At 47.1% G+C, this 27,764-nt stretch overlaps 2 protein-coding genes across 2 annotated transcripts in view; one reads left to right on the top strand and one right to left on the bottom strand.

The window, feature by feature from the left end:
• CHCHD5 (coiled-coil-helix-coiled-coil-helix domain containing 5) overlaps positions 1–27,764 on the top strand; it is a 474,014-nt gene that overhangs the window by 211,556 nt on the left and 234,694 nt on the right. The window lies entirely within an intron of this gene.
• LOC134394110 (hepatic lectin-like) lies at positions 573–27,653 on the bottom strand. The gene is made up of 6 exons (XM_063119286.1): positions 27,528–27,653; positions 19,428–19,526; positions 16,732–16,806; positions 5,866–6,017; positions 3,469–3,581; positions 573–1,155 (listed from the first exon to the last, which is right to left on the bottom strand). The coding sequence occupies exons 1-6, from the start codon at positions 27,568–27,570 to the stop codon at positions 993–995; spliced, it is 645 nt and encodes a 214-aa protein (XP_062975356.1). The 5' UTR covers positions 27,571–27,653; the 3' UTR covers positions 573–992.

Below are 27,764 nucleotides of genomic sequence, written 5' to 3'. Positions count from 1 at the left end.
GCAAATAAATGAATCAGATTTCAAGCAATATGTCAATATTGGCATTTCAGAGGTAATTTAGTCTTTCCATCTTTCATATATATATATATATATATATATATATATATATATATATATCAACCTAATAGTCAAAAGCTCATATCCAGCAATCTGCTGCTGAGAGGCCAAGTTCCCCACTTAATGGGGAATGGTGATTTGTGGATGTGTGCAGGCCAATAGTGAAGGGAGAAAGGCTGGTGAGGAGCAGTTGCACAACTTCAGCAGCAGTAGGGGATTGCTGAGCCAATCAGTGCTTTGATGGGGTGGGGCCAAAGAGGGGGACCCAACAGAGTCAGATCTCTCCTTTGTTCATACTCCAGTTCAACCTAAGGCTCCTATAGACAGACCTCCCATGAAGCTCCTGGATTGGATTTGCTAACTTTGGCAGTTGCTGACTTCCACAAGAGTAAATCTATGGGGAGCTCAAATATGTACATGGCAGTGCACACTGCTTAGTTTGTGTGGTTTCCCCCCTTCCACTGGATCAGTTTGATTCCTTAGAATGTGACGCTGAGAAATATTAAAAGAAAACGCAGGAAATAGATATTTTTAATCTACATGTCACACCAAACTTCAAGGAGTACACAAGAGCAGCTTTTTGCACTGGAAAAATGCAAGATCACATTCATTTGATTTATGTGCAGGATCTGTGAAATAATTAAATGCCAGAATTCTCCAAACGATAGTCAGCAACGATGTTCAAAATCAGTCATGCTTAACAACAAGAATGGTACAATCAGGTTAAAATTAAAGTCTGTACATTCCAAAGAGGCTGTCCCAATAAAACTTCTAAAGTTTATGATTGATATTTGGAATGCCTCTTTGGGATTTTTATGCTTGGCTTAGAGAGGTGAAACAGCTCTTCCTGTGTGTGCATGTTAGTCTGAGGTCTGCAGGATTTGGCAATTAGGCCATCAGTCCCCCTCCTCATTGGGAATGTCCATGAGAAAAGCTTAAGTGTTCCTTTGATGCGGTGGCCTTACACCCGGTAAGGGCTTTTCACAGACATAGTAGCATTGGTACGTGCAGTAGACATCATTCCATTCCCCATTGACCCAGAGATGTGCACAGTCCTCATTGAACCCATCATTATTGGGCTCCCCTCGCTTCCAGTACCTAGGAGTAAAAGTAAAATATCTTTAAATTGATGTATTGCTTTATTTACAATATTTATGTTCTGCTTTGATATAATAAAATCTCTCATATTAAACATATATCAGGTCATGAATTTTTCTACATGAAGTTGTTAATGGCTTTATCTGTTTTCAGTTTTGTTGCAGAATTCAGATATGAGCTCTTCGCAATAATATTTTTCTTTCCTGCTTTTCTGATGCCTAACCTCTAGATGGCACTATGTTATAGCGGAATAGTGCAAATACATAAGTACAAACAGCACTTCGAGAAATAATATCCCATTTTCCCCATTTAAAAAATAATAACCTGGAACGTGCTCTGAAAAAACACAACTGGATGATCACAACATTGCCTAAAGTTCCTGTAAACTAAGGCTGTGCACCACTTCAGGCCCAAACCCTGAATCCAAGCTGAATCCAGATCAGGACCGCATTGGGCCAAGGCAGTCCAAAGCACTTCAGACCACCTCAGCCTGACTCATGAGCCACTGCTCCCGACTACCCATGGGACTTACCTGACCTGTCTGCCAACCATCCTTGATGAGAGCCTCCATTTTAAATGAAGATGGGCAACCATCCGTCAAGGATGCTTTAAGGTAGATTCCTGCACTGAGCAGGGGGTTGGACTCGATGGCCTTATAGGCTCCTTCCAACTGTACTATTCTATGATTCTAAGGCATTTCCTAGATCTAAGGTCACAAACTATGGCAGCTGTAAAGAGACATTTCTGGGTTGGGTGTGTGTGAGTTGGGACTCCCAGTTGGCCTCTCAGCTGGCTTTCCCGGGCTGCTTGGTGGGTGCCCAGGAATCCATAACAGCCAACCTGCTTTGGGTGTCTGGATCTTGCTTTGGATCCAGATTTGAAGCAGGTCACCCCAGGCCCAAAGTAGCCCAAGTTGAATTGGGGCCGATTTGGAAGCTCCAAATTGGTTTCTGAAGTGAATGGGGTTGGGGCATGTACACCCCTATCATAAACAAACATGAGTAAGGAATCACAAGCACACAATAAATGTCTTACGTAGCAAATTCTAAGAGTCAGAGACTGTGCTGAATGGGGGCTGAACTATCTTGGGTGGGGCGGGGGAGAAAATCCTTCCCCCCCAAAAAAACATTTTATAGTCAGGGCAAATGGGTGGGCATGTACTTGTTTACATATGCTTATTATTCTTTTCAAAATGGCCTTGATCCATTCCAGTCTGGGTTCAGGTGTGGTTTTGGGGAAAAACAGGCCTTAGTCACCCTGATGGATGATCTTCTTAGGGAGAGGGACAGGGGAGAAAGGCTTTTCATACAGTTGACCACAGTATACTTCTGGACTGTCTCCATGAGTTGGGAGCTGGGAGCACCATTTTATGGTGGTTGGGCTCTTAGTTGCATGGTCAGTTCCAGAGAATAACATTAGGAACGCCATCAGACAGGGCTTCTTTGACCCCACTTTTGTTGCTCAATACTTCCCTTTTCTTAGGGAGAGGAAAGATGAAGTAAGCAACATGCACATGGCCCATTCAGTGGGCCATTTTTATAGTGCCACTTCTCTTGCACACAGCAGGAGATAGTGGCAAGTTCCATCTCTAAAAATAAAGTGGACTTACCAGAGTCTTTTTTTGGGGGGGGGGTCCTGGGACAAAGGCTACAAGGGGTGGGAGAAGCATCATGAATAGGACCTGTGCAAATCCATGAGACCCCAGTAACGGGCATGCAATAAAACGCTGATGATGTCTGATGATGCTCTAGGTGACGGCATTTTGGCTCCCTGTCAGTTGAACTGTGGGTCCACGGGGCACTACTTTGTCCCCAGTGTTGTTCAGCATCTACTGAAGCTGTTGGGAGGGCTCATTAGGAGATGTGGGACAAGGTGTCATCTGTATGCTGATTTATTTATTTGTTTATTACATTTATATACCGCCCCATAGCTGAAGCTCTCTGATGAATGCTGATGACAGCTCTATTTCTCTGTAATGTGTGAGTCAGGAGAGGCTGGCCAGGTTCTGAACCTGGCCTGGATGCAGTCATGGGCTGGATGAGGGCCAATAAATTAAAACTAATGGGAAGTTCGACTGTTTCAATTCATTCTAAAGTTTTAGAATGAAGCTTTCAGTGAGAGGATGTTTGAGATTACTTCAGTCTTGAGTACCAGTTTGGAGTTTGGGATAGATGCACACAGTGAAGTTCAAAACGTGAGAATCTCCACTGGCAAAGTTTGACAATTTGAAAGAGAAGAGAAAATCTTATTCCATGTTTGTTTTAGCGTTTCTGAACTGGAGTAGTAGATCAAACAGGGCTGCTCAGTGCTTACGTGAAGCTATTTATGTAATCACTGCCATCTATCCATTTCCAGTGTCCTTCAAGGTCCATGTCATGGAGTCCAATCCAGTAACGCTCATTTCTGGACCGGGTCTGAAGGAAGTTCTGCAAGAGAGGGGGTGGGGGGACAAAATTGGACAAATGTGACTGACGGTACATTGCATTCTGTTTTTGTCAGTAGATGAAGGCTGGGTTTTTTGGTTAAGTTTTGTGACTTATGCTATGTAGAAGTGTGGGGCTTGGGAACCCTAAGCAGGGGTGTGGTCAAATAGTCCAGTGAGGACAAAGCATGCTCAGCAGCCATGGGATGTCAGCTGACCATTTTGAGGGGTAGGGTGAATCAGAAAGACTAGGGTGTTGACGAGAATGAAGTATCCTGTCAGAGGCTCCTTTATCTTTTACAGATGTAGGGGAAATTCAGCAGGTATCGTTTGTGTGCATGCAGCACCTGGTGAAATTCTCTCTTCATCACAACTGTTAAAGTTAAAAACTCTTACCTAAGAGTTTTTGTGGGGGTTTGCACTGCCACTGTGGCTCCCATTTGGTATCCTTCACAATGCCCCATGCACCTAGCATGACTTCAGGGCATTGAGGGGAGGGAATGCAGCCATCACAAAAAAACAACAAACAAACAAACAAAAAATTGCCAAGAAAAAAGGAGAAAATTCTGCAAAAAAAAAAAAAACCCTCAGGAATTTTTTGGCACAGCACTATTAGGTAGGAGCCCTTTAAAATAAATAAATAAACTGCTTCTCTGTGGGGGTGAAGCTAACTGCAGGTCTTGAGCTGTTGGCCTTTAGAAAGCCTTTGACTGTCTCTCAACCCTTCACTTCTACTGAGCCTTAGCTATCTTGGAGCTGGCCAAGGTCCTGAAAGACCCTGCCTGATCTCACCTGGCCTTGCTATTCAGCACGCCAAGCCTGACTTGCGCTGATCTGATGCCTCAGGACTTGACCCCACTTGACCTGACCTGATTGGATGTGACTCGACCTGCCCTGAGGGGGGGTCTTGCATTGATCCGTCTTTCTTGTATGAGCCTTGCTGTTTTCGGCACCTTGAACAGGACAGATAGATGGCCCATAGAGCACAGAGCACTGGATAAAAGACTAAAGATGTGGTGGACAAGGATGAGTCATTTTTCAAAGCTGAATTCATTTGAGAGCTACTTCCAAGCGCAGTGCGTTTGTAGAACCATATCCTCTGAGGTCAATCCCAGATGATATTTTGACCAAACTGCCTTTCAGGAAAATTTCTTATGGAGAAACTCCTGATAAGCTTCCAGGATCACCTAGGGTTCCCTAGAAGGCACTTTATAAAGCGTTAGTGCACAGGTGGGTAAGCCACAGCCTGCAGGCCTCATGTGGCTGTAAGGAAGAGGCGAGTGTTACTGGGAATAGTTCATCTTTTAATGTGTTAATTTTATTATGGCCCATAGGATAAACGGCCCAGCTGCGGTGCACGGGGGAGTCCAGGAACTGCTCGAGGCAAGGCCGGCCTTGAGAGAAATTAACATCCCAGGCAGAGGTGTGAAGAATCTTCGCCTGGAATGCCAAGGGAGGGGGGATGGAGTTGGGGAAAGAAACACTATAAAGCATACTTGGCTGGGGGGAGCAGGGTGGAACTGGCTGGCTCCAAGGTTGGGTGACGTATGAAATGTAACTTAGTTTTTAGCTTGCTTATTTCTGGGTTCTTATATGTATGCATGTTTTAATAGTTTTAGTTGCTAGTCCCATGTAACCTACCCTTATCCTGAAAAATAAAGGACCTAACCCTCCAGTTTGGGAGCCGTGTGTTTTCATTCCGGGGATCCGTGCTAAATCCAGTCAGAGGCCAGCTTTGGCCGAGGCTTGCTTCCTTTACAGTGGCCATCCCAGGCTTTCAGTGTGGCCTATGTGGGTGACCCAGGAGCCCAAGCCTCACCATCCCTCCCCTTGATACCTCCCATTCTGGACATGGTCCCATGATTTCATACATTCTACATCCTTGTAGATTGGAAAACAACCAGCCTCAGCAATTAGCAGGCCACCAGCCCAACACAGATAGCTCTCATCTCTGCTCTCAGCTGGCCTTGAGTTCATGCTAAAAGACCTTATATACCAGCCTCAAGCACAGTGTCTACAGCCTTAGCCTTGGGACCTTATCAGTCAACAAATAGGCTAGACTTGGGCAAGAGAGCAATTGTGACACACCACCAGCTCTTCAATATTCAATAGTCTTCCACATTTCCACTACAACCTATGGCCTTCTAGATGAAGATGGGCTCCAACTCCCATCAACCCCAGGCAGCATAGCCAATGCTAAAAAATAATGGAAGTCACAGTCCAACAATATCTGGAGGGCCACAGTTTCCTTGCACTTGCTCCAAAGGAAGTAGGTTTCCCCTCTTTACCTGTTCTGCCATATTATTGACGATGGCCAACTGTGATTGTCTGTCCTCACACTGAACCTTGGCCCGCATCCAGTTCATTTTCGCCAGGGAGAAGTAGTAACATTTTCCATCAAAGTACTCCCACTGTGGAGTGTCAGGGCCACATGGGAACACTGGGCAGAAGACAAAAAGAAAAAAAGAAAAAAAGACAAGACTAGCCAGAGCTTAGAACTAGGGGTGTGCACGGACCCCCCGCTCCGCTTCACTTGCAGATCCGCCATTTTTTGGAGCGGGCCGCTCCGCCCCGCCCCCGCTTCGCCCACTTCCGCTCCGCTCCGCTTGGAGCTCCGGATCCGCATCGGAGCTCCGTTTTTTCCCCCCCGTAGGGTTGCATTGAAAGCTAAAAAAGTAAACAACTTTTTTTTGGTTCAAGTTAGAAACCTCACGTTTGGCACCATGACACCTCATGGGCAAATACACATGCACGCCAAGTTTCAAGGCAATCCCATCATCCCCTGATTTTTGGGGAATTTTTGAAAATCGGGCACCCCATTCACACCCCTTGGGATAGCTCCGTCAATTTGCATGTTAGAAACCTCAAACTCGGCACCAGGACAGCTTATCCATGTGTCCACATGGACGCCAAGTTTCAAGGCAATCCCATCATCCCCTGATTTTTGGGGAATTTTTGAAAATCGGGCACCCCATTCACACCCCTTGGGATAGCTCCGTCAATTTGCACGTTAGAAACCTCAAACTCGGCACCAGGACAGCTTATCCATGTGTCCACAGGGACGCCCAGACTCAAGGCAATCCCATCATCCCCTGATTTTTGGCGCGGCTTAACTCACCCCAAATTGTCCCATTCTACAACTATGTCAATTTGCATGTTAGAAACCTCAAAGTTGGCACCATGATAGCTTATCCATGTGTCCACATGGACGCCAAGTTTCAAGCCAATCCCATCATCCCCTGATTTTTGGGGAATTTTTGAAAATCGGGCACCCCATTCACACCCCTTGGGATAGCTCCGTCAATTTGCATGTTAGAAACCTCAAACTCGGCACCAGGACAGCTTATCCATGTGTTCACAGGGACGCCCACACTCAAGGCAATCCCATCATCCCCTGATTTTTGGCGCGGTTTAAACTTTTTAACTCACCCCAAAGCAAGTCCCATTCTACAACTACGTCAATTTGCACGTTAGAAACCTATCCTTTGGTCCCATGACAGCTTACCCATGTGTCCCCATGGACACCAAGTTTCAAGGCAATCCCATCATCCCCTGATGTTAGGGGAAGTTTTGAAAATCGGGCACTCCAGTATGTCAGGGATTTAAAGTTGCAATTGCAGACAGCTCAATGGGGCCAGTTCCAAGGAAATCCCAACATGCCACGAGATAACCCTAAATCTTCTTGCACATTTGAAAAAGGGATTATTGAACTTGATAAATCTAAGTGAGCGCAGGAAGGACTTCTCCCCTGAGTCAAAGCAAGGCACATCCACCATCCCTGCAAGGCGGGAAGGGGAGAAGGGAGGGAAAGCAGGCAGGCAGGCAGGCAGGCAGCATGCATTGTAGTGCTGCAAGGATGACTTGAGCACTAACGCATAGCAAACCAACCCGTAAGCGGGCGCAAGGAGCAAGTGAGGCAAAGATGGCTGGTTGTTTCTTTCTAAGCTAGCAGTTACGCATTGAGGGGCACAGAGGAGGACGACTGGGAGCAAGCGTGCCGGAGGGTGCTGGGCACGAACCGCAAAGCCCATCTCCCAGGCACCAGGCGGGCAGAGCAGGTGAGGAGTCAGTCCTGGCAGATGCCCCACCACAACAGCACCCCGGGGGAGGCGGGCAGACAGGCAGGCAGGCATGGGTTGGCGGGCCCAGAAAAGCTGGTACCTTGCACAAGTAAGCCATAGATCTGCGGGGGAGTCAGTCCCAGCAGATCCAGCTACCTCACAAGGACGGCTCCCAGGCAGGCGGGCAGGCGCCTCCACTGTAGTGGCTGTGCTCAACTCGGCGGGCGCACTACAAGACGAGTTGAAGTGAGAGCTCACTTCTCAGGAAACGTAGTGGCTGTGCTACGGGAGATCGGTCGACTGCTGGAGCTTAGCTTTTTCTCTGAGGGGAAGTCCATGAGTTGAAGTGACAGCTTGCTTCTCAAAGAGAGGGTTACAGCGGACGAGACCGGGGAGAGAAGCTGGACCAGCTTCTGCTACTAATCCTCACCCACATCCTGGAGGACCACAGCATCCAACACGAAGTGGCTGTGGTAAAGTCAATGGCTGTCATGAGTCGAAGTGAAAGCTCACTTCTCAGGAGGAAACTTAAACTGTCCCTATGCAGACAGTGGTTGGGGAGAGAGGCACGGCCAGCTGCGCCTCAACCGTAGGGGCTGTGCTCAAGTGTCTGAACTTGAAGTTGAAGTGAGAGCTCACTTCTCAGATACCTTTAATTGCGAGACTGGGGAGAGACGCTCGACCAGCTGCTGCAACTAATCCTCCTCACCCACATCCTGGAGGACCAGAGCATCCACCGGAGTGGCTGTGCTCAACTCGGCGCACTACAAAACGAGAAGTGGCTGTGGTGAAGTCAATGGCTGTCATGAGTCGAAGTGAAAGCTCACTTCTCAGATACCTTTAATTGCTCCATATGAGACTGGGGAGAGAAGCTCGACCAGCTGCTGCAACTAATCCTCCTCACCCACATCCTGGAGTAACAAAGCATCCACCGAGAAGTGGCTGTGGTGAAGTCAATGGCTGTCATGAGTCGAAGTGAAAGCTCACTTCTCAGATACCTTTAATTGCTCCATATGAGGCTTCTCAAAAAATCACCAGACTGGATCACGAATAGTGCATCTGATCCCTGAGCTCTCAAAAGGGCGACCCGTGGACTGCTGGAGTTAACCTCCCTCAATTGGGGAGTGACAGGCAGGCGGGCATGGGCAGGCAGGCAGGCAGGCACAAAGGAGCTGGTACCTTGCACAGGTATGCCATAGATCTCTGGGGGAGTGAGTCCCAGCAGATCCAGCTACCTCACAAGGATGGCTCCCGGGCAGGCGGGCATGGGCAGGCAGGCAGGCAGGCAGGCAGGCGGGCAGGCTTGGGCCGGTGGGCACAAAGGAGCTGGTACCTTGCACAGGTATGCCATAGATCTCTGGGGGAGTGAGTCCCAGCAGATCCAGCTACCTCACAAGGACGGCTCCTGGGCAGGCGGGCGGGCGGGCAGGCGGGCAGGCGGGCAGGCTTGGGCCGGTGGGCACAAAGGAGCTGGTACCTCGCACAGGTATGCCGTAGATCTCTGGGGGAGTGAGTCCCAGCAGATCCAGCTACCTCACAAGGACGGCTCCCGGGCAGGCGGGCATGGGCAGGCAGGCAGGCAGGCGGGCAGGCAGGCAGGCAGGCAGGCAGGCGGGCAGGCTTGAGCCGGTGGGCACAAAGGAGCTGGTACCTTGCACAGGTATGCCATAGATCTCTGGGGGAGTGAGTCCCAGCAGATCCAGCTACCTCACAAGGACGGCTCCTGGGCAGGCGGGCGGGCGGGCGGGTAGGCAGGCAGGCGGGCAGGCGGGCAGGCTTGGGCCGGTGGGCACAAAGGAGCTGGTACCTTGCACAGGTATGCCATAGATCTCTGGGGGAGTGAGTCCCAGCAGATCCAGCTACCTCACAAGGACGGCTCCCGGGCAGGCGGGCATGGGCAGGCAGGCAGGCAGGCAGGCAGGCATGGGCCGGTGGGCACAAAGGAGCTGGTACCTTGCACAGGTATGCCATAGATCTCTGGGGGAGTGAGTCCCAGCAGATGCAGCTACCTCACAAGGACGGCTCCCGGGCAGGCGGGCATGGGCAGGCAGGCAGGCGGGCGGGCAGGCGGGCACAAAGGAGCTGGTACCTTGCACAGGTATGCCATAGATCTCTGGGGGAGTGAGTCCCAGCAGATCCAGCTACCTCACAAGGACGGCTCCCGGGCAGGCGGGCATGGGCAGGCAGGCAGGCAGGCGGGCAGGCAGGCAGGCAGGCATGGGCCGGTGGGCACAAAGGAGCTGGTACCTTGCACAGGTATGCCATAGATCTCTGGGGGAGTGAGTCCCAGCAGATCCAGCTACCTCACAAGGACGGCTCCCGGGCAGGCGGGCATGGGCAGGCAGGCAGGCAGGCGGGCAGGCAGGCAGGCAGGCATGGGCCGGTGGGCACAAAGGAGCTGGTACCTTGCACAGGTATGCCATAGATCTCTGGGGGAGTGAGTCCCAGCAGATCCAGCTACCTCACAAGGACGGCTCCCGGGCAGGCGGGCGGGCAGGCAGGCAGGCGGGCAAAAAGGAGCTACTAGTTATTGAAGCAGTTACTTTGAGTATGGAAGATTTGTGTGCATGCTTGGAGGATTAACGTTGCTGCTGAGCCCTTCAAAGGGTGACCCTTGGATTGCTGGACTTTACCTCCCTCAATTGGGGAAGTGAATGATGAGTTTAAGTGAAAGCTTGCTTCTCAAAGAGGGGTTACAGCAGAAGGGGAAGAGGAAGAGGGGTTGGATGAGACTGAGGAGAGAGAGAGAAGAGAGCATCCACTGTAGTGGCTTTGCTAGTGGCTGTGCTATGGGCGATCGGTGGACTACTGGAGTACCTCCCTCAATTGGGGAAGTCCATGAGTTGAAGTGAAAAGTTGCCTCTCAAAATCAGCAGACTGGTCGAGTAGTCCACTTGATCCCTGAGCTTTCCAAAGGGTGACCCGTGGACTGCTGGAGTGTAACCTCCCTCACCCTCAATTGGGGAACAGAATGAGTTTAAGTGAAAGGTTGCTTCTCAAAATCAGCACACTGATGGAGTCACCCAGATCCTGGAGGACCACAGCCTCTATGTAGTGGCTGTGCTGAAGTCAATGACTTCCATGAGTTGAAGTGAAAGGTTGCTTCTCAAAGGCGAGGACTCGCCTGTTTCATTTTCGCAGAGAGACAGGCAGCTGCAGTAACACTCACAACCACACACACAATGACAGCTTTTGCACAGAGGCTCATGAGTTCAAGTGACAGCTTGCTTCTCAAAACCATACTTCTGGATCAGGGAGTACGTCTTCCACTCCAAGCCAAGGGCACTCCAAAGGGCGACCCGTGGACTGCTGGAGAGAGACAGCCTGGCTAGTGGTGGTGGTGCCAGGCATTGCCTTGCCCCCTGCTTGCACCTCACCTAAACACGTGCAGTCAATCATGGAGTCTTTTGGAACTGGGTGGAAAACTATCCGGATGAGTTGACTAAGCTGTACCGGACGCCACAGAAATGAAATGAACTCAAGTGCGGTGCTTTGCCCTCACAGTCAGTCACACACACGCACGGTGACAAACTCTGCCTAGTGCCTACAGAGACGAATCGAATGATTCAGAGTTGATGTTGTGAACTGTAACACAGCCACTAAATAAGAATAAGAATAAGAATAAGAAAAAGAAAAAGAAAAAGAAAAATATAATAAAAATAATAATAAAAAGAAAAAACCAGCCTGCCAGAACTGTAGTGTGCCTGCCAACCAAAGGAGGGGTGGAATTAAAGGGAGGGGAGCCTGCCTGCCACTCCCACGAGGGCTTGAGGGTGGGGTATCCCAGCAGGGGTAGATTGCCCTTCAGAAAGACCAGCTGCTCCACCAAGTCCGGCTCCAAGCGAGAGCGGTGAGGGGTCACTATGTCGCCCGCCATAGAGAACACCCTCTCGCTTGGAACACTGGTGGGTGGGCAGCTGAGTCGATCCATGGCCACCCGCGACAGGTCCGGCCAAATCTGAAAGCGGGATGACCAGTAGGCCAGGGGGTCCATGGAGCAGTCCTCCATGGGCTCTGACAGGTAACGCTGCACGGTGGTTGCAGCGTCATCCTGGCCGGTGGCTGGGGAGGGTCTCTGCCCAACCACGGCTTGCAGAGCCTCTGCCCAAAACCCCTGTCCTGTGCTGCTGCTGGGAGGGATGCAGGTGAGGCTGCTGCTGGTGCTGCTGCGGGGAGGGGTGGCCTGCTCCTCTGCCTCACTCTGCCCCACTCTCTTGGCCCATGCCGCCCGCACTTCGCCCACCAGCGTTTCCACCCAGTGCTGCCTGCTATTTGGCCCACAAAGCCCATCCTTCACACGAGGGTCGCACATGGCTGCCAACATGTGGACCCTGTCGGTTTGGATGGGCTCCAGCCTCCGCGTCAGGCCTAGTCCCTCAGCCTAGTCACCGCTTCGCGGACCTCGGGCTCGAAGCGCCTGCCGGTGACGGGATCCCTGTACTCCAGAAAGTCGCCCATCTGTTTCTGGAGATGCCTGCATACAGGGATCACCTGGCTGAGGAGGGCAGAGCTTTTGCTCAGGGTCTCGGTGGCGTTCAGGAACGGCTTGAGCAGCGTCCCACTGCTGCTTGCCCATGTGGTGGACGCCCATGTCCCTGACCCTGAACAAGTCGTGGATGGCACGCTGTTGCTCCACCATCCGCTCCAGCATCAGGTAGGTGGAGTTCCAGCGTGTCACCACATCCTGCACTAGCCTGTGCTGCGGGAGATTCAACTCCTCCTGCTTCTCCCGCAGCAAGCGACTGCCCTTGACGCTGTGGTGGAAATGGCCTGCCACCTTTCTGCAGCTCTCCAGGAGGTTACGGATCCCGGACAGGGGACCGAGGTTGGGCTTGGTGCTGCCCATCCCAAGGCCATCCCTCACCACCAGGTTCAAGACGTGCGCGATGCAGCGGATGCCCTCGAATCCGCCGTCGCGCACCGCCTTCACCATGTTGGCTCCCCCGTCCGTGACCATGTAACCGCGGGTGACCTTCTGCCCAGCTAGCCACCCATCCACCATGCGGTTCATGGCCTCCGTAATCTCCGCTGCCGTGTGGGACTGGTCCATCACTTGCGTGTGGAGGAGGGCCCAGCAGTAGCCCTCCTTGCCAGTCCCTGTAGTGCTGGATCCTTCCTGCCCCACGGCTGCCCACCAGTGTGCCTTCAGGGACAGGTAAGCGTGCACTCCGCCCTCGCTGGACCAAATGTCGGAGGTGAAGTGCACCATCCGTGCCTCTGCCTGACACAGACGACCCAGCACTAACTCCCTGCAGGAACAGTACAGGCACCACCCGCCTGCTCAGGGTGGTGCGACACGGCAGCTTATAGTATGGCACCACAAGCGCCATCAGCCTCTTGAAGCCTGCGTTGTTGACGAGGCTGAATGGCTGGTCGTCCAACGCCACCATCTCACCGATTGACGTGGTGATCTGGGAGGGCGTTGGAAAACGCCATCTTGTGGTTCCATACTTCCCCCACCCCATTTCCGGCAGGGTTGCCTGCCTAACCCTTGTGGGGATGGGAGATGGAGAGCTGAGAGTGGAAGTGCCAGCAGCAGCAGCAGCAGCAGCAGCAGCAGCAGCAGCCTTCGGCTTTCCCCTGGAACCAGTCGCCTTGCCCGCCTCTTTCCCCATCAAGACCGACTGGTGCGGCCTCTTAAGATGCATCTTCATGCTGCTGGTTCCATAATGCCCTGTCGATGAACCCCTGCTTAGGCTGAGTTTGCAGTGGCGACAGACAGCAAAGCGGGGATCCGCTCCCAACTCAAAGTGGTCCCACACGATGCTTGTCTTTCGTTTCCATGGTGACACCACCAATTGCCCGCCTGAGCTCTCTGGTGTTGCCACAGAAACAGGGGTGTGGGATGAGACTGGGGAGAGAGCCTCGGCCTGCTGCTGCTCCTCCTCCTCCTCAGCCCCCACATCCTGGAGGCCCACCGCCTCCTCCTCCTCCCCCTCCACTGTGCTGAGGACCTCGTCTAGGTCCATCAGCGGGCTTGTGGGCTGAAAGGATAATGAAGGAGTTGGGGATACTCCTCCTCCTCTAATGGCACTGCTGCCATGTGCCTCTTGCAAAGGGGCACTTTTCCCATTCCCACCCTCAAAAAGAGAACGCCGGGCACAAGTTGCAGAAGAGAGTGGCTCTGCCTGCTGCTTGTCCTGCTTCTGTTTTGGAGCAGTCAGCCAAGGAGTTGCCCGTTTGATTTTCACAGGAGGAGAGGCAGCCTGCTTACTGGTGCCAGCCTGAGCCTTGCTGCTTTCAGCACGCCTGCTCCCTCTTTTCATGATGACTAATAAAATATTAATACTACTAATAATATGTATAAGGTACTACTAAGAATATGTATAAGAAGATAATATGTTTAAATGTAGGGAAATGGGACAAGAAGTGTGTATGCTGTATAAGAAGAATAAAATATTATACTACTAATATAATATGTATGAGAATATACTAATATATATACTACTAAGAATATATAAAAGAATATAATAATATGTTTAAGAATATTACTAATAAATGTAGGGAAATGGGACATGAAGTGTGTGTATGCTTTCAAATGCTCAATCTGTGGCTGCCTGTTGCACTTCACAAAAGCAGCACACTCAGTCCAAGTTACACAGAGAAGAAAAAGAGAATAATTTTTTTTTGGTATTTTTTGGTATTTTTTTGTATATAGAAGATAGAAGGAAACACAATCAGGATTTAAGAGAGGGGAGGGGGGAAAGAACCAACCAAACACTACTACTAATATGTATAAGAAGAATAAAATATGAATACTACTAATAATATGTATGAGAATATACTAATATACTACTAAGACTATGTAAAAGAATGTAATAAAATATGTTTAAGAATATTACTAATAAATGTAGGGAAATGGGACAAGAAGTGTGTGTATGCTTTCAAAAGAAAGCTTTCACAAAAGCAGAACAGTCAGGCTTTAATAGAGGGAAGGGGGGGGCAGCCAACCCAACCAACCAAACACACACTCCAAAATTTAAAAATAAAGTTTATGTTAAATCAAAGTAAGGGAAAAACACAGGGCAAACTAAGCTATAAGTCAGAAAGAAGCAAACAAACACACACACACGCGCCAAACTAAATCTATCCTAATCTATCTCCAAAGTCCAAAGCAGGAGCACTAACTAAGTCTTCCCTCCACGAACGCCAACCCACAAAGAGACACAAAACAGAAAGTTCTCAGGGTGGGTCTGCCTTAGTCCCCCCTCCAACGCTGGGATTGGAGGATGATGCTTTCTGAGGAGATCAGTTCTCATCAGGATTGGGAGTTGAATGTGCCTGTCATCGCTTCCAAAAAAATAAAAAAAAACCCAAACCCCGATTTTTTAAAAAATATTGCACGTGAACCACAGGACGCAGAAAGTTGAGAGTAGTCTCAAAATGACCCCCATCCACGACTCTCTGTGCACAAGAATTTTCAGAATGATAGCTTAACCCCCCCCCCAGTTATCCCCGATTCTTTTCCGCAATGCAATCCTATGGGCGAAAAGCCGAAAACGCCGTTTGAGCCGTGCGGTTGACCCGATTTTCAAAAAAATATAGCACACGACCCGCATGACGCAGAGAGGTGAGAGTGGTCTCAAAATGACCCCCATCCACAACTCTCTAAGCACAAGAATTTCCAGAACGATAGCTTCAAAAACAACGTAGTTATCCACGATTATTTGCCGCAATGCAATCCTATGGCGAAATGTTTTCAAGATGGCGACCGGAGCGCTCCGCCTGAACTAGGAGCTCCGAAAAATGGCCGCTTCTCTTCGCCTTGCTTCTAGGGGTCTGCGGTCCGCTCCTACTCCGCCTCTGGGTAAGGCGGAGCAGGCCAATCCGCTACTGCTTCTACGCTCCTAATCGGAGCGGATCACACCCCTACTTAGAACATCAGCTCACGGATGTACAAGAGCACAGAAAGAAGGTCTGCCCATAAAAGTCTTTCATACATCTAGGGACAGGACAGAGAAGTACCACATTTGTGATAAAGCATAGGAACAGGATAGAGTGGGAGGTCTGAAAAAGGTTTGTAAACATTTGATATGTATCCAAAATCCTGGAACAAGCCCCCCCACCCCCCACCCACTATCCTTTAATAGGACCAACCAAAATGCCACAAATGATTGTGCAAGCCATCTTTTCTGTGCCTTCACTCACAGTTATTCACAAGTGCTTTAGATGATGTTGGGACCCTCTGCTTTCATTTCTGTTTTTTAAGAGATCTGAAGAGGTAGGGTCAGAATGTGGAAAATTCAGGGTAAGTCCCTATTAGAGCAATTGTATTCCACCACAGCACCACCTAGAGATTATGTAGTAGAAAGGTAGGAAAGAAAAAGCTTGTTGCATAGAGAACTGATCTCAATTCTGTGATGAAATGGGAAGTAGATTCAGTGGCTTAACAGCCTTTTGTCTTGAAAAGCTCAAAGGCATTGCCTAATTGTGTGTTTTGGTTTTTCCCCCCCTGGCATTTAGAAGATGTTAAATTCATGGACCAGAGCATCTCTCTTTATTTTTATATACTTAATGTATGGGGGCAGTTATCTGGGTTTGTAAGTAGCTTCACTTTCTATAAACTAATTTACACCACAGTAAGGAAGTCAGTAAGATTGTTCTAGTTGTAGAGAACAGCCAATTCCCAGCCAGCATTAGCAGCTGGAAAAGATCGGAGTTATACTCCAACACATCTGGAGGGCACTAAGTTGAAGAAGGGTACCCTAGAGAGACTAAAGCAGATTGCCAAGTCTGGGTTCTTTGACTTAGAACTTTTCTACAAGAGGCTGTTAATCACTGTATCTGCTTTCCGTTTCGTCACAGAATTCAGATCCAAGCTCTACACAAGGAGCTTTTCCTTTCCTGCTTTTCCACTACATAACCTCTAAGTGGTGCTGTGCTATAGTGGAATACTGCAATTAGATAAGTGAGAAAATAACTTTTCTTTTGCTTTCAGAAATAATACCCCATTTTCCCCACTCTAACCAAACTTGGGCAAGTGGAAACTGGAGGATCACAATGTCTTCTAGAGAAACTGTAAATAACTGTGAGCCAAGAATGAGACTTGGGGAGACCTGATGATCCTTCAGATGAATATGCAGAAAAACATACATTCATGATCAAGTCCAGGTTTGGGTTTTGGAAACTCGATGATCACTTTGCTCAGTTCTGATGAAAGTACTGTTCCTGAAAATGTGAAACGAAGGGAAAGGGTCAGGGGGGAAGTCAGAATTTTTAGAGCTTTAAAATGTAATGTCAATGTATAGAATACATTTAAAATGTCAAGATATAGAATGCAAGTGTCAAACCCAGACTGCTACTGCATGGCAGCTCTCAAAAAGTGTCAAATATCTACTACCATGTCTGCCCAGCTTCTTAGTTGCAGTTTATCCAATGATGATAGGAGGGACTATGCAAGAGAAGAAATGTCAACTCTTGAGGCATTAGAAAATGGTGGCTGCACTGGGAAGGTCTGTCTGAAAAGGCCCACTTTAAGGGAGGTGCTTAACCAGCCTCTCAGGTTGTCAAAGAGATGGCCAGCACCAGTTTTGTTGCAACTATCTAACATAATGCATTAACTAAAGGGAGCTACCTGTTGTCTAAATAATCCTATATAACGCAAAGCTGTCTAAAGACATAGTACTTTGGGATTCTGATTGTAACCTGAGGCACTGCTAAGCTGACTGTAGTTCGCATAATAAAAGCAATTGTTTTGCACTTTTTCCGATGATGATAGGATGATAATAGGACTAGACAAGAGGAGCAATGACTTCTCTTTATAACTTCTCTGATTTATCACAAAAGAGACCTGAGGCTGAGCACTTTTCAGTCACGGGCTCCCTGCTATACACACCACCAGGGCTGCTAGCCAAATGTGGGAACTGCAGATGTAAGTCTCTCTCTTTATGGCTGGGGTGTTGTTGTTGTTGTTATTTCTTAGTTGCCTTTCTCTTTAAAAGGGCCCAATGTGGCATACAAGAAAGTGCAACCAAGTTCTTGCCAGATGCTTTGGACTACAACTCCCATTATTCCTGACCATTGGCTATGCTGATAGGAACTTATTGGAATTGTAGTCCAAAACATCTGGAGAGTTCCAGGTTGTCTACGTATGGCATGGAGTCCATGGCTGATGTTTCTTTGGGGTGAGCATTAGTCTCAGCAGAGAGTTCTACCATGAGAAAGGGGGATAAAAATAGGGGCCTCTCTTGCTCCTCCTTCTCACCACCACCCTTGCGTGGGCTATGGCAAGAGGCAAAGGGACAAGCAGGTTGCAAAGGGGAGGAGGAGGGGGAAGATCAAGTGGTACCCTTGATGTTGGCCCTGCTTTTCCAAGGGCTTCCCTATATTCAGCCCAAATCCTACAGCCTAGCCAGTGCAGGTGTCTTTGCCGGTTTAAGAATCAGCAAAATACACACACTTCCCTCCCCCTTGCTTTTTCCAGGAGATTACACTATTTTATAGGCCATTTCCCATCTATTACTGCATTTTCAGGGTTTTCTGAAATGATAGATTCCTGCTTGTAAACAGCATGAGAAGCACTAGAAGTTGACGATGTCATGAAAAGGACCCACAAATTTCCATGAAGGAGCATGCAATAATTCACCCATGTAGAGAAGCTCCAGGTCTCTTTTTGGCAAGGCCTCTCTCACACAAGCTTTGATGAGCTCTTCCCCACATGGACTCTGCCAGTTTTGTCAGGATTCAGCAATCCAACACTCTCTGATCCACTTTTTAAAGTGAACTGTTTCACTTCAGGATCCCAGATCACTCTGTCTGTCTGTCTGTCTGTCTCTTTCCCTTTCTCTGGCACAAGCTGAAGGCTTCTCCCTCAAGAGTCTTTGCTCTCCAACCCAGCTGACCTTTGACAGTTATCCCCCCATGCTGTTGCTTAGCAACTTAGTCAGAGGAAGAAATGATACTTCATAAAGGAGTGAGGAGGTGTAGCCTACTTCACAGACAATTGCAGCCAATTGTAACCAGGACACATATCTATTTATTTATTATTAACATTTATATACCACCTTGCTAAAAACCATAAAGGAGTGAGGAGGTGTAGCCTACTTCACAGACGATTGCAGCCAATTGTAACGAGGACACGTATCTATTTATTTATTATTAACATTTATATACCACCTTGCTAAAAACCATTTTAAGCCATGAAACCTTAATTAAACACACACACACACACACACACACACACACACACACACACACACGAACATTAATAATAGTAAAGCATTTGAACAGCTATGTAATTTAAAAGCCCCTGGGCTTTGAAAAATAAAATCTTCTGAGCTTTGAGAAATCAAATCTAAATTTCTATTCTTTTTAACATTTCTAGAGTTGGTGATATTAGAGGTCTATTTTAAATTGCTTGGTTATTATTATTTTTTTTAAAAAAATTAAATGCTATTCAAAATTTTCTTGGTATCCACTTTTGTTCAGTTGATACATGCTCTGTGCCTCTGAGGACAGGGCTGATTGGCCTTTTGTCAACTAACCTAGTAATACTTATATTGAAGGATTCTCTTTAAAATAACTAAATTTATTAATGTTTCTTTAATTAGTAGTGCCCCTCCAGATGTTGGGTTCCACATGTGGCCCTGCAGGTGTTGAACTGCAACTCTCCATCAGCCCTAGTCAGCATAGCCAACATTGAGAGGGCCACACATTCCCCATCCCTGCATTAAATAATACTAACGCAAAACACACACACACACACACACACTTTGACAGAGCCAAAGCCAAGAAATCCTCTCCTCTGCAGATGAAACATTTTGAACAAAAGAGAAGGGAAAAGTAAGTACCTTTAGAAAGAGCCACAATGAGGAAAATAGCACTCAGCAAGCAAGAGAGAGCCAGCAGTACATAGACGTGGAAGATGGGTCTCTGGATGCAACATTTTTCTTCAGGAAAAAAAGAGAGAGACATGAAAGTGATAGCACGAAACCTATTCCATTGCCATTGCTAATCATGCGATGATCTTTATTTTTGCAGAGTGCCAGTACATGTGTAAAGTAGAGGTTATCTAATCCACCAGTCACTAGGGGAGGGGTCCCAAAGACCTGTGAGCACATTTGGGACCTGTGAGCACATTTGGGAATTTGAGAAACTGCTGTGGGCATCACCACAAAATGGCTCCAATGGAGGATGTGGCCAGTCACATAATGGCTGCCGTGGAGACCTGGCTAGTCAAAAGGGAGTTAAAGAGGGGGCAGAGGAGAAAAATAGTGAGTCTACAGGCTGGGAGGGTGGGAATAGCAAGGCAAAAGGGGAGAGGGGAGAGAAAGAGCAAGGCTATAGGCTGGGAGGGTGGAGAAACAACAAGGTAAAGAGGTGGGATAGAATATAGCCAAGCTAGAGTTTCGGAGGGAGGGGGGAAACAGCAAGGCGAAAGAGTAGAGGCTAAGAGGGGCGGGGAACAGTGAGTTAAAGAGGTGGGGGAAATAAAGAGGCTAGAAGCTTCGGAAAGAGCAAGGTAGAGTGGAAAGAAAGAGCAGGACTACAGGCTAGAAAAGGAGAGAAAGAAGACTGCCGTAACATTTTCCAAGGGTTTTCTTCAAACAAGTTTTAGAAGGGCGCAGGGGGGGGAGAACTATGTGGGCGCCACTGAAGGTGCTCGTGGTGGGCAGTGCACTGGGGACCTCTGCACTACAGGATTGCACTTGTAGTGGTGAGGCCTTTTGTTGCCAAGTGGCTGAGCTTCCATGATGTCACGGAATGTCCATGGCTTATTTTATTGAGACAGTTGCGGTGCATGTAGTTATTTCCTGCTTGTGTCCAGTTGTAGCAGGACCTAGTTGGGAGGGCCTGACATCATCTGTGGCTGGCAGCCTTCCCTGACATGGTGCCCTCTAAATGCCTTGGATTACAGTCCCCAGCATTCCTCACCATTGGCTATCCTGGCTGGGACGACTAGATCTGCTCCGCCTCTTTTAGGTTTTCCAGCCTCCAGTTTGCTGGAGGCGCGAGCCGAAGGGTGAGAGCACAAGGGCTCTCGGCCTGAGGCTCTCTGCCGTGGGCGTGAAGCCGGTCAAGCGGAACTTCTACTCCAGAGGAAAAACCCCAGCCGTGGTCCGGTCGCTGCTACTTTCTGATTCAGGACACAATCTTCTCATTTTCTCCTCTCAATTCTTTTCTCCTCATATCTGTTCCTTATGGCTCGTTCCAATTTCGTCTCTCCTAACTTAGTTCCTATTCGGTGTCTCCCCTCTTCTCAGCTGCCTTTCTCGTGTTCCTTATGGAACTGTCGCTCTGTTGCTTCTAAGGCCCCTGTCATTCAGGACTTGTTTATCTCTAGGTCTCTCCACCTTCTTGCTCTTACTGAAACCTGGCTTCTTGCCCATGATACCGCCATCTCTGCTGCCCTCTCTCTTAGAGGACTCTCTTTCTCTCACACTAGTCGCCCAGAGGGTCGGGGTGGTGGTGTGGGTCTTTTATTATCTAGTTTGTGCCAGTTCCAGCCTCTTTCCATTCCACCATCACATTGTTTTTCCTCCTTTGAGGTACATGTGGTGAGGCTTTTCGCTCCATTGCGACTGCGGATTGCAGTTCTGTACCGCCCCCCAGGCTCGTCCTCTAAATTTATCTCTGATTTTGATTCGTGGCTGTCCTTTTTCCTCTCTGATAACTGTCCTACTCTTATTTTGGGTGATTTCAATATTCATGTGGATGACCCTCAAGACGCTGCAGCTCTACGATTTCACTCATTATCTTCCTCTTATGATCTTAAGCCTTGGTCTGATGTACCCACACATTCCCTTGGACACTGTCTGGATCTTGTTCTCACTCGGAATTGCTCTGTTTTGGACTTTTCTACTGCTCACTTTCCGTTGTCAGATCATCACCTAGTTTCTTTCAATATTACTCATAATCCTCCTCCTTCACGTCCCGCTTCTCGCTCTTGTCGTGACTTGCAATCTATCAATTATGAGGCTTTTTCTCAGTCTCTAGCCTCCTCTCTTCCTTCTGTCTTTTCGGCTGTCTCCTTGGACTCAGCTGTCTCCTTCTTTAATTCCTCCTTATCTTCAACTCTTGATAATCTTGCTCCATCTACAACTCGGATAGTTTGCCCTTCTCAACCCCAACCATGGCTCACCTCTTTCCTCCGCTACCTTCGCTCTTGTTCCTGGGCAGCTGAACACCTTTGGCGCAGGACCAGGGACTGGGCGGACTTTGTCCATTACAAATTTGTACTCTCCTCTTTCTCTTCTGCCATTTCATTGGGCAAACAGCAGTATTACTCAACGTTGATTCAGTCAAATGCTAGGCATCCTCAGTGGCTCTTTGCGTCCTTCAACTCTCTTCTGAAGCCTAATCCACCATCTCTCCCCGCCTCCCTGTCTGCTAATAACTTTGCCTCTTTTTTCAATGCTAAAATCCAAACTATTCGCTCTTATCTGGCCAGCTCTGCTCCTCTTCCAGTTTCTGTTCTTCATCTGTCAGTTCCTCCTGCAAATTTCTCTGCGTTTCCTTCGGTCTCAGCTGATGAACTGTCTACAATACTGCGCTCTTCGAAGCCCTCCACTTGTTCTCGTGATCCGATTCCTTCTTGCGTCTTTATTAATCTTATCCCTGCTATCCTCCCTTCCTTGCTTCATATTATTAATTTTTCTCTGTCCTCTGGTTCATTTCCTTCTGCTTTTAAACATGCTACAGTCTCTCCTCTTCTCAAGAAACCTACTCTTGATAGGCTATCTCTGTCTAACTACCGACCTGTCTCTTTGTTGCCGTTTGTTTCAAAGATCCTGGAGTGTGTGGTCTACTCTCGTTGTCTTGATTTTCTTTCTAGTAACCCTGCTCTGGATCCTTTTCAATCTGGATTCCGTCCTTTGCATTCCACTGAAACAGCCCTTACTAAGATTACCAATGATCTTCTTACTGCCGTCTAAAGGCCATTATTCCGTTCTTATTCTCCTTGATCTAACTGCAGCCTTTGACACGGTTGATCACGATCTTCTTTTAGATTCCCTTCATGACCTTGGATTTTGTGGCTCTGTCTATAACTGGTTTGCCTCCTATCTAGCGGGTCGCTCTTTCAGCGTGTTGGCTAACGGCAGCTTGTCTTCTTCTTTTCCCCTTTCAGTAGGGGTTCCGCAAGTCTCGGTGCTTGGTCCGTTGTTGTTTTCTTTATACATGTTGCCTTTGGGTAATCTTATTCAATCTCATGGCCTCCAATATCACCTGTATGCCGATGATACACAATTATATCTTTCATCTCCGGATCTCCGGATCTTTCTCCTGATGTTCACAATCGTATCTCGGCATGTCTTTCAGATATCTCAGCTTGGTTGCTTCATCGTCGTTTGAAACTTAATATGGCAAAGACTGAATTGCTTGTTTTTCCTCCTAAACCTTCTCCTCATCTCTCATTCTCTCTTTCTGTCAATGATGTTACGCTTACTCCAGTCAAGGAAGCTCGTAGTCTTGGCTTTATATTTGATTCCTCGCTCTCCTTTATTCCTCATATTGAGGCAGTAGCTAAATCCTGTCATTTTTTCCTGTATAATATTGCCAGGATTCGATCATTTTTGTCTGTCTCTTCGTTATTTCTCGGCTGGACTACTGCAACCTTCTTCTCACTGGCCTTCCACTGGCCTTCCAAGGAAGCTCGTAGTCTTGGCTTCATATTTGATTCCTCGCTCTCCTTTATTCCTCATATTGAGGCAGTAGCTAAATCCTGTCGATTTTTCCTGTATAATATTGCCAGGATTCAATCATTTTTGTCTGTCTCTTCTGCCAAGACGCTTGTTCATGCGCTGGTTATTTCATGGTTGGACTACTGCAACCTTCTTCTCTCTGGCCTTCCTTCTTCTCACATCAGTCCGTTGGTTTCTGTTCACCACTCTGCCGCAAAGATCATCTTCTTGGCTCGCCGCTCCGACCATGTTACTCCGCTTCTGAAATCTCTTCATTGGCTTCCAATTCACTTCAGAATCCAATATAAACTTCTCCTGTTAACCTTCAAAGCTTTTCACGGTCTAGCTCCTTCCTATCTCTCCTCTCTCATCTCACACTATTGCCCCGCTCGTGCTCTTCGCTCCTCTGATGCCATGTTTCTCGCCTGCCCAAGGGCCTCTACTTCCCTTGCTTGGCTTCGTCCATTCTCTTCTGCTGCCCCTTATGCCTGGAACGCTCTTCCAGAACATTTGAGAACTACAAGTTCAACCGCAGCTTTTAAAGCTCAACTAAAAACTTTTCTTTTTCCTAAAGCTTTTAAAACTTGATGTTGTGCAGACTTCTGCTGTTACTTTCTACTGTTAGTTTTACCCTACCCTGTGCCTGCTTACCCTACCCTGTACCTGTTTGCATTCTCTTCCCCTCCTTATTGTTTTACTATGATTTTATTAGATTGTAAGCCTATGCGGCAGGGTCTTGCTATTTACTGTTTTACTCTGTACAGCACCATGTACATTGATGGTGCTATATAAATAAATAATAATAATAATAATAATAATAATAATAATAATAATAATAATAAATGGTATTACTTGATCACAAAAGAATGGTAAGACATACAATAGTTGTACACCAGGCATCCCCAACCTCTACATATCTTGGACTACAACTCCCAGAATTTGTGAATATCAGCCATGCTTGCTAGGGCTGATGGAAATTGGTCCAAAACATCCGGATGATGGCACCAGACTGAGGAAGGTTAATCTGACGAGGTGAAACAGGGGCATTAACTTGTATGTTCCAATGCAAGTCATGGTATTAAGCAGAGGTGTATGTGTGAAGCATAAAGAAGAAAGGGGTGTGTGTGCGGATCCCTTCAAACCTTCTCCTACCTTTCCCTTTCCCTCAAAATCACCTCCCCAAGCTGCTTTTTCTGCTAGGATGGCAAACGCCAAGTCTCAAGAGGGTGGTTGGGAATGAGAAGCTGGGGGAGGGGCTTTGAGGGAAAATGCATGTAGGGGTGGGGGTCTGCACATCTCTCCCGCCCCTCTTCTGCATGAAGCCAACCTACTCCTGTTTCATATCTGTTTGCTGCTGTCTCAAATTCCAAAAGATGGGTTTGCTGTCACCCCATCTAGTTAGTTCCTTCTTGTTACAGGAAACAACAACAACAAAAAGAGGTTTTAATACACAAGGCTGTTAATCCAATGTATCTGGTTGTTTATGAGTTCTTTAGATGACGTTGTGAGTCTCCAGTTTCGCTTCTGTGACTAGCCAGCAATTTTGTCAAGGTTTTGTTTTTAGAGCAGGGAAAATGCAGCATTTAATTGTGAAAGTGAAAGAAAGCATGATATCCTCTTGTGTATGCTATTCTGCTCTACTACAGTGCCACCTAGAGGTCATGTAATAGAAAAGCAGGAAAGGAAATACTCCTTGTGTAGTGCTTGGATTTCATTTCTTCAACAAAACTGAAAGTTGATACCATGGATTAATAGCAGTTTAACAGCCTATATAACCTCTAGATGGCACTGTGCTATAGAAGAATAGTGCAAACACACAAGAGGAAACCATGCTTTCTTTCGCTTTCAAAATTAATTGCCACATATTCCCTGCGATAAACAAATCTGTCAAAAGTGCTTGGTTAGACACAAAAGCGAAAAAGGAAGGTCACAACATTATCCTTTAAAGTACCCAAAGGAACATAAGAGCCATGCTGGATCAGACCAAGGGTCCATCTAGTCCAGCACTCTGTTCACACAGTGGTCAACCAGCTGTCACCAAACAACTGTGAACAGAGAATGACAAGTTCACAATAAGAAAACCCCAAACAGAACCTAGTTAGAGGCCCTGTTCCATGTGCCCCTGCCAAGCCAAGTGAGGCAAGCGGCTACTAAGGAGGGAACCTTCTCGGTGATGGCATTCTGGAATAGCCTCCCCAGAGAGTCTCAACTGGTGCCTTCTTTATGCTCTTTTTGGCACCGTTTTAAGCATATCTTGGCTCTCACTGTTTTAGTATGATATTTCATCTGAGCTGCTAATTATTTGATAATCTTATTTATTAAAAGGAAGATTTTTTTATTCCACATTTTAATGTTTGTTGTTTTTCAGTTATGGTATTTTTATATTATAAAGATTATTGTTTGTGCATTTATCCTGACTTGCAAGCTGCCCAGAAAATATTGTTGATGTCTAATTTTAATCAGTCAAAATATTAAAGTTGCCTTTTTCTCTTAACAGTGAGGGATAGCTTTACTACAACTTAGTAAAAACTTCCCAGTATCTCAAAAGGCACCTGTAACCAGCTTTTGGCATACATATATAATCAATTATGTAATTCTATACAGAGATATGTTTGCTGAGGTGCTCTAGGATTTAGTGAAAACATCATATTACTGCCAGAACTTGAGATACACCACCAGCAGAACATCTCTAGTACACTGGTGGAAGACTCTGCCGGGAAGATACACCCTTGGAGCAACAGAAACACACTGGAGACAGCTTGTGGCATCTTAGACCAGGAGTGAGCAGGAAGTAGATCTTCTGATGTTTTGGACTTCGACTCCCAGTGTAGCAAAAATAGCTCATTCCCTGAAGTGCCAATTCAGCACACAAGGAGGAGAGGAGAAGAAGTATGGGTCAAACAGCGTTTATTCTCCAGAATAATGATGCTAATTGCTAATAATAATGCTAATTGCTATGAAAAGCATGTGCCTACCTTGCAAGGGGCGGCTGCATACGCAGGCACCATCTAACAGGAAATTTCTAGCTGAAAAGAAAGTACATGGAAATGCAGCCTCTCTGTTCTTTTGGCAAGCATCTACAAACAGATAGTACAGTTTCGTTATCTTAAGAATTTCTTGCCTTGTTAGATATTTTGGCTTGCCACATTTTCTCAGCAAATACCGTAGCAACTAGCATAGGTTACTCTGGTTCAGCGCTGGGCCTTTCCTCTAACATCAGCATTCCTGACTATTGGTCATGCTGGCAAGGCCTTCTGGGAATTGAAGTCCAAAACATTTGCAGAACTTCCTTTCACCCACCCTTGCCTTAGATGAACACATTTATTATTTATTTATTTTAAAAACATTTGTATCCTGCCCTATATCACAAGGATCTCAGGGTGGCATACTTTTGTGTGTCAGAAGTTGGAGAAGAAGTAGAATAAAAATAGAAGAAATTATACAAAAAGAAGAAAGAACAATAAATATTGGACAATGGATAGCTTGTCAGTTAGAGATATGGATCAGGGACTTTCTGGTTCACTATTTATTCTCTTTAAGCAGTAGTGTGGCTGACTTACACATTACCAAAAAAGAGGACAAAAGAGGTCCCAAATTTGCATAAAATGTGCATATTCTTACATGTATAGATGCATATTTAAAAAGAATTGCTAGATGGTTACTATATTATAAACAGAAATTTACTGCATCTCATCACATTGGGGCAGGTATTGTGGCTGCTTGGTCTTCTGTTCAGGTGCTAAATGTTGGTGGACGAATTTATGGCTACTGCTCTCCCTTCTTAGGGTTATCTCTAAACCAGGCTTGGACTGGACAGCCCTCCAATAGAGGAGGCTTTCAAACAGAGGACTGTCTTCTGTAAAGTATGACACATGGCCACCCAGTCTCTTATGGAGAAGAAGTGCTTCTCATTTCGTTGTGGAACAATCATAGGACAGGGCGTCTCTACAGGTGAAGGGCTGCTTCAGTTTCCCTTCTTACAGTTCTTGGATTGGACAGCCCTTCAGATAGAGGATTGTTTTTGGAGAGCCACTGAAGTAAAGGATTGTCCTCTGTAAAATAGGACACATGGTCATGCTATTTACAGCTTCCTTCTTCCACTAATTGTACTATTACACCATCCTTGCTCCAAATTTTCACCCTAAAGTTAAAACATAGGTTTTGGGTTTTGTTTTATGTGTTTTAAAAACAAAACATGCCCTTCCAATTCCTAAATGAAAACCTGAAATCCCAGCTTCAGCTGCCAAGAAGGAGAAGAGAATCGTTTACCTTTGTAAGTCCGTAAGTCATCTTGATACTTTTCTTCCTCCATGTTGGGAGTGGGGGGCAAAAATGAGTAGGAGTTGGCTACAGAGGTCCTTTTTTTTTTGCAGATTGTGATTTTCTAAAATAGGGATGCAGTTTATCTTGCTTATTCCATGACCAAAGTTAATCTATAACTGGTGTGTGTGTGTGTGTGTGTGTGTGTGTGTGTGTGTGTGTGTGTAGAGGGTGGGGGCAGATCAC

Source organism: Elgaria multicarinata, chromosome 3 (assembly GCF_023053635.1).
Source record: "Elgaria multicarinata webbii isolate HBS135686 ecotype San Diego chromosome 3, rElgMul1.1.pri, whole genome shotgun sequence".
Taxonomy (NCBI): domain Eukaryota; kingdom Metazoa; phylum Chordata; class Lepidosauria; order Squamata; family Anguidae; genus Elgaria; species Elgaria multicarinata.
The sequence above is the reverse complement of the archived record's forward strand: the minus strand, read 5'-3'. Positions and strand labels throughout refer to the sequence as shown.

Coding starts and splice junctions, on each gene's coding strand:
- LOC134394110 (XM_063119286.1), bottom strand. CDS start 27,570: ATGGAGGAAGAAAAGTATCAAGATGACTTACGGACTTACAAAG. Junction 19,527..27,527: donor TGACTTACGGACTTACAAAG/GTAAACGATTCT, acceptor TTTTTCCTGAAG/AAAAATGTTGCATCCAGAGA. Junction 1,156..3,468: donor GATTACATAAATAGCTTCAC/GTAAGCACTGAG, acceptor TTTTACTCCTAG/GTACTGGAAGCGAGGGGAGC.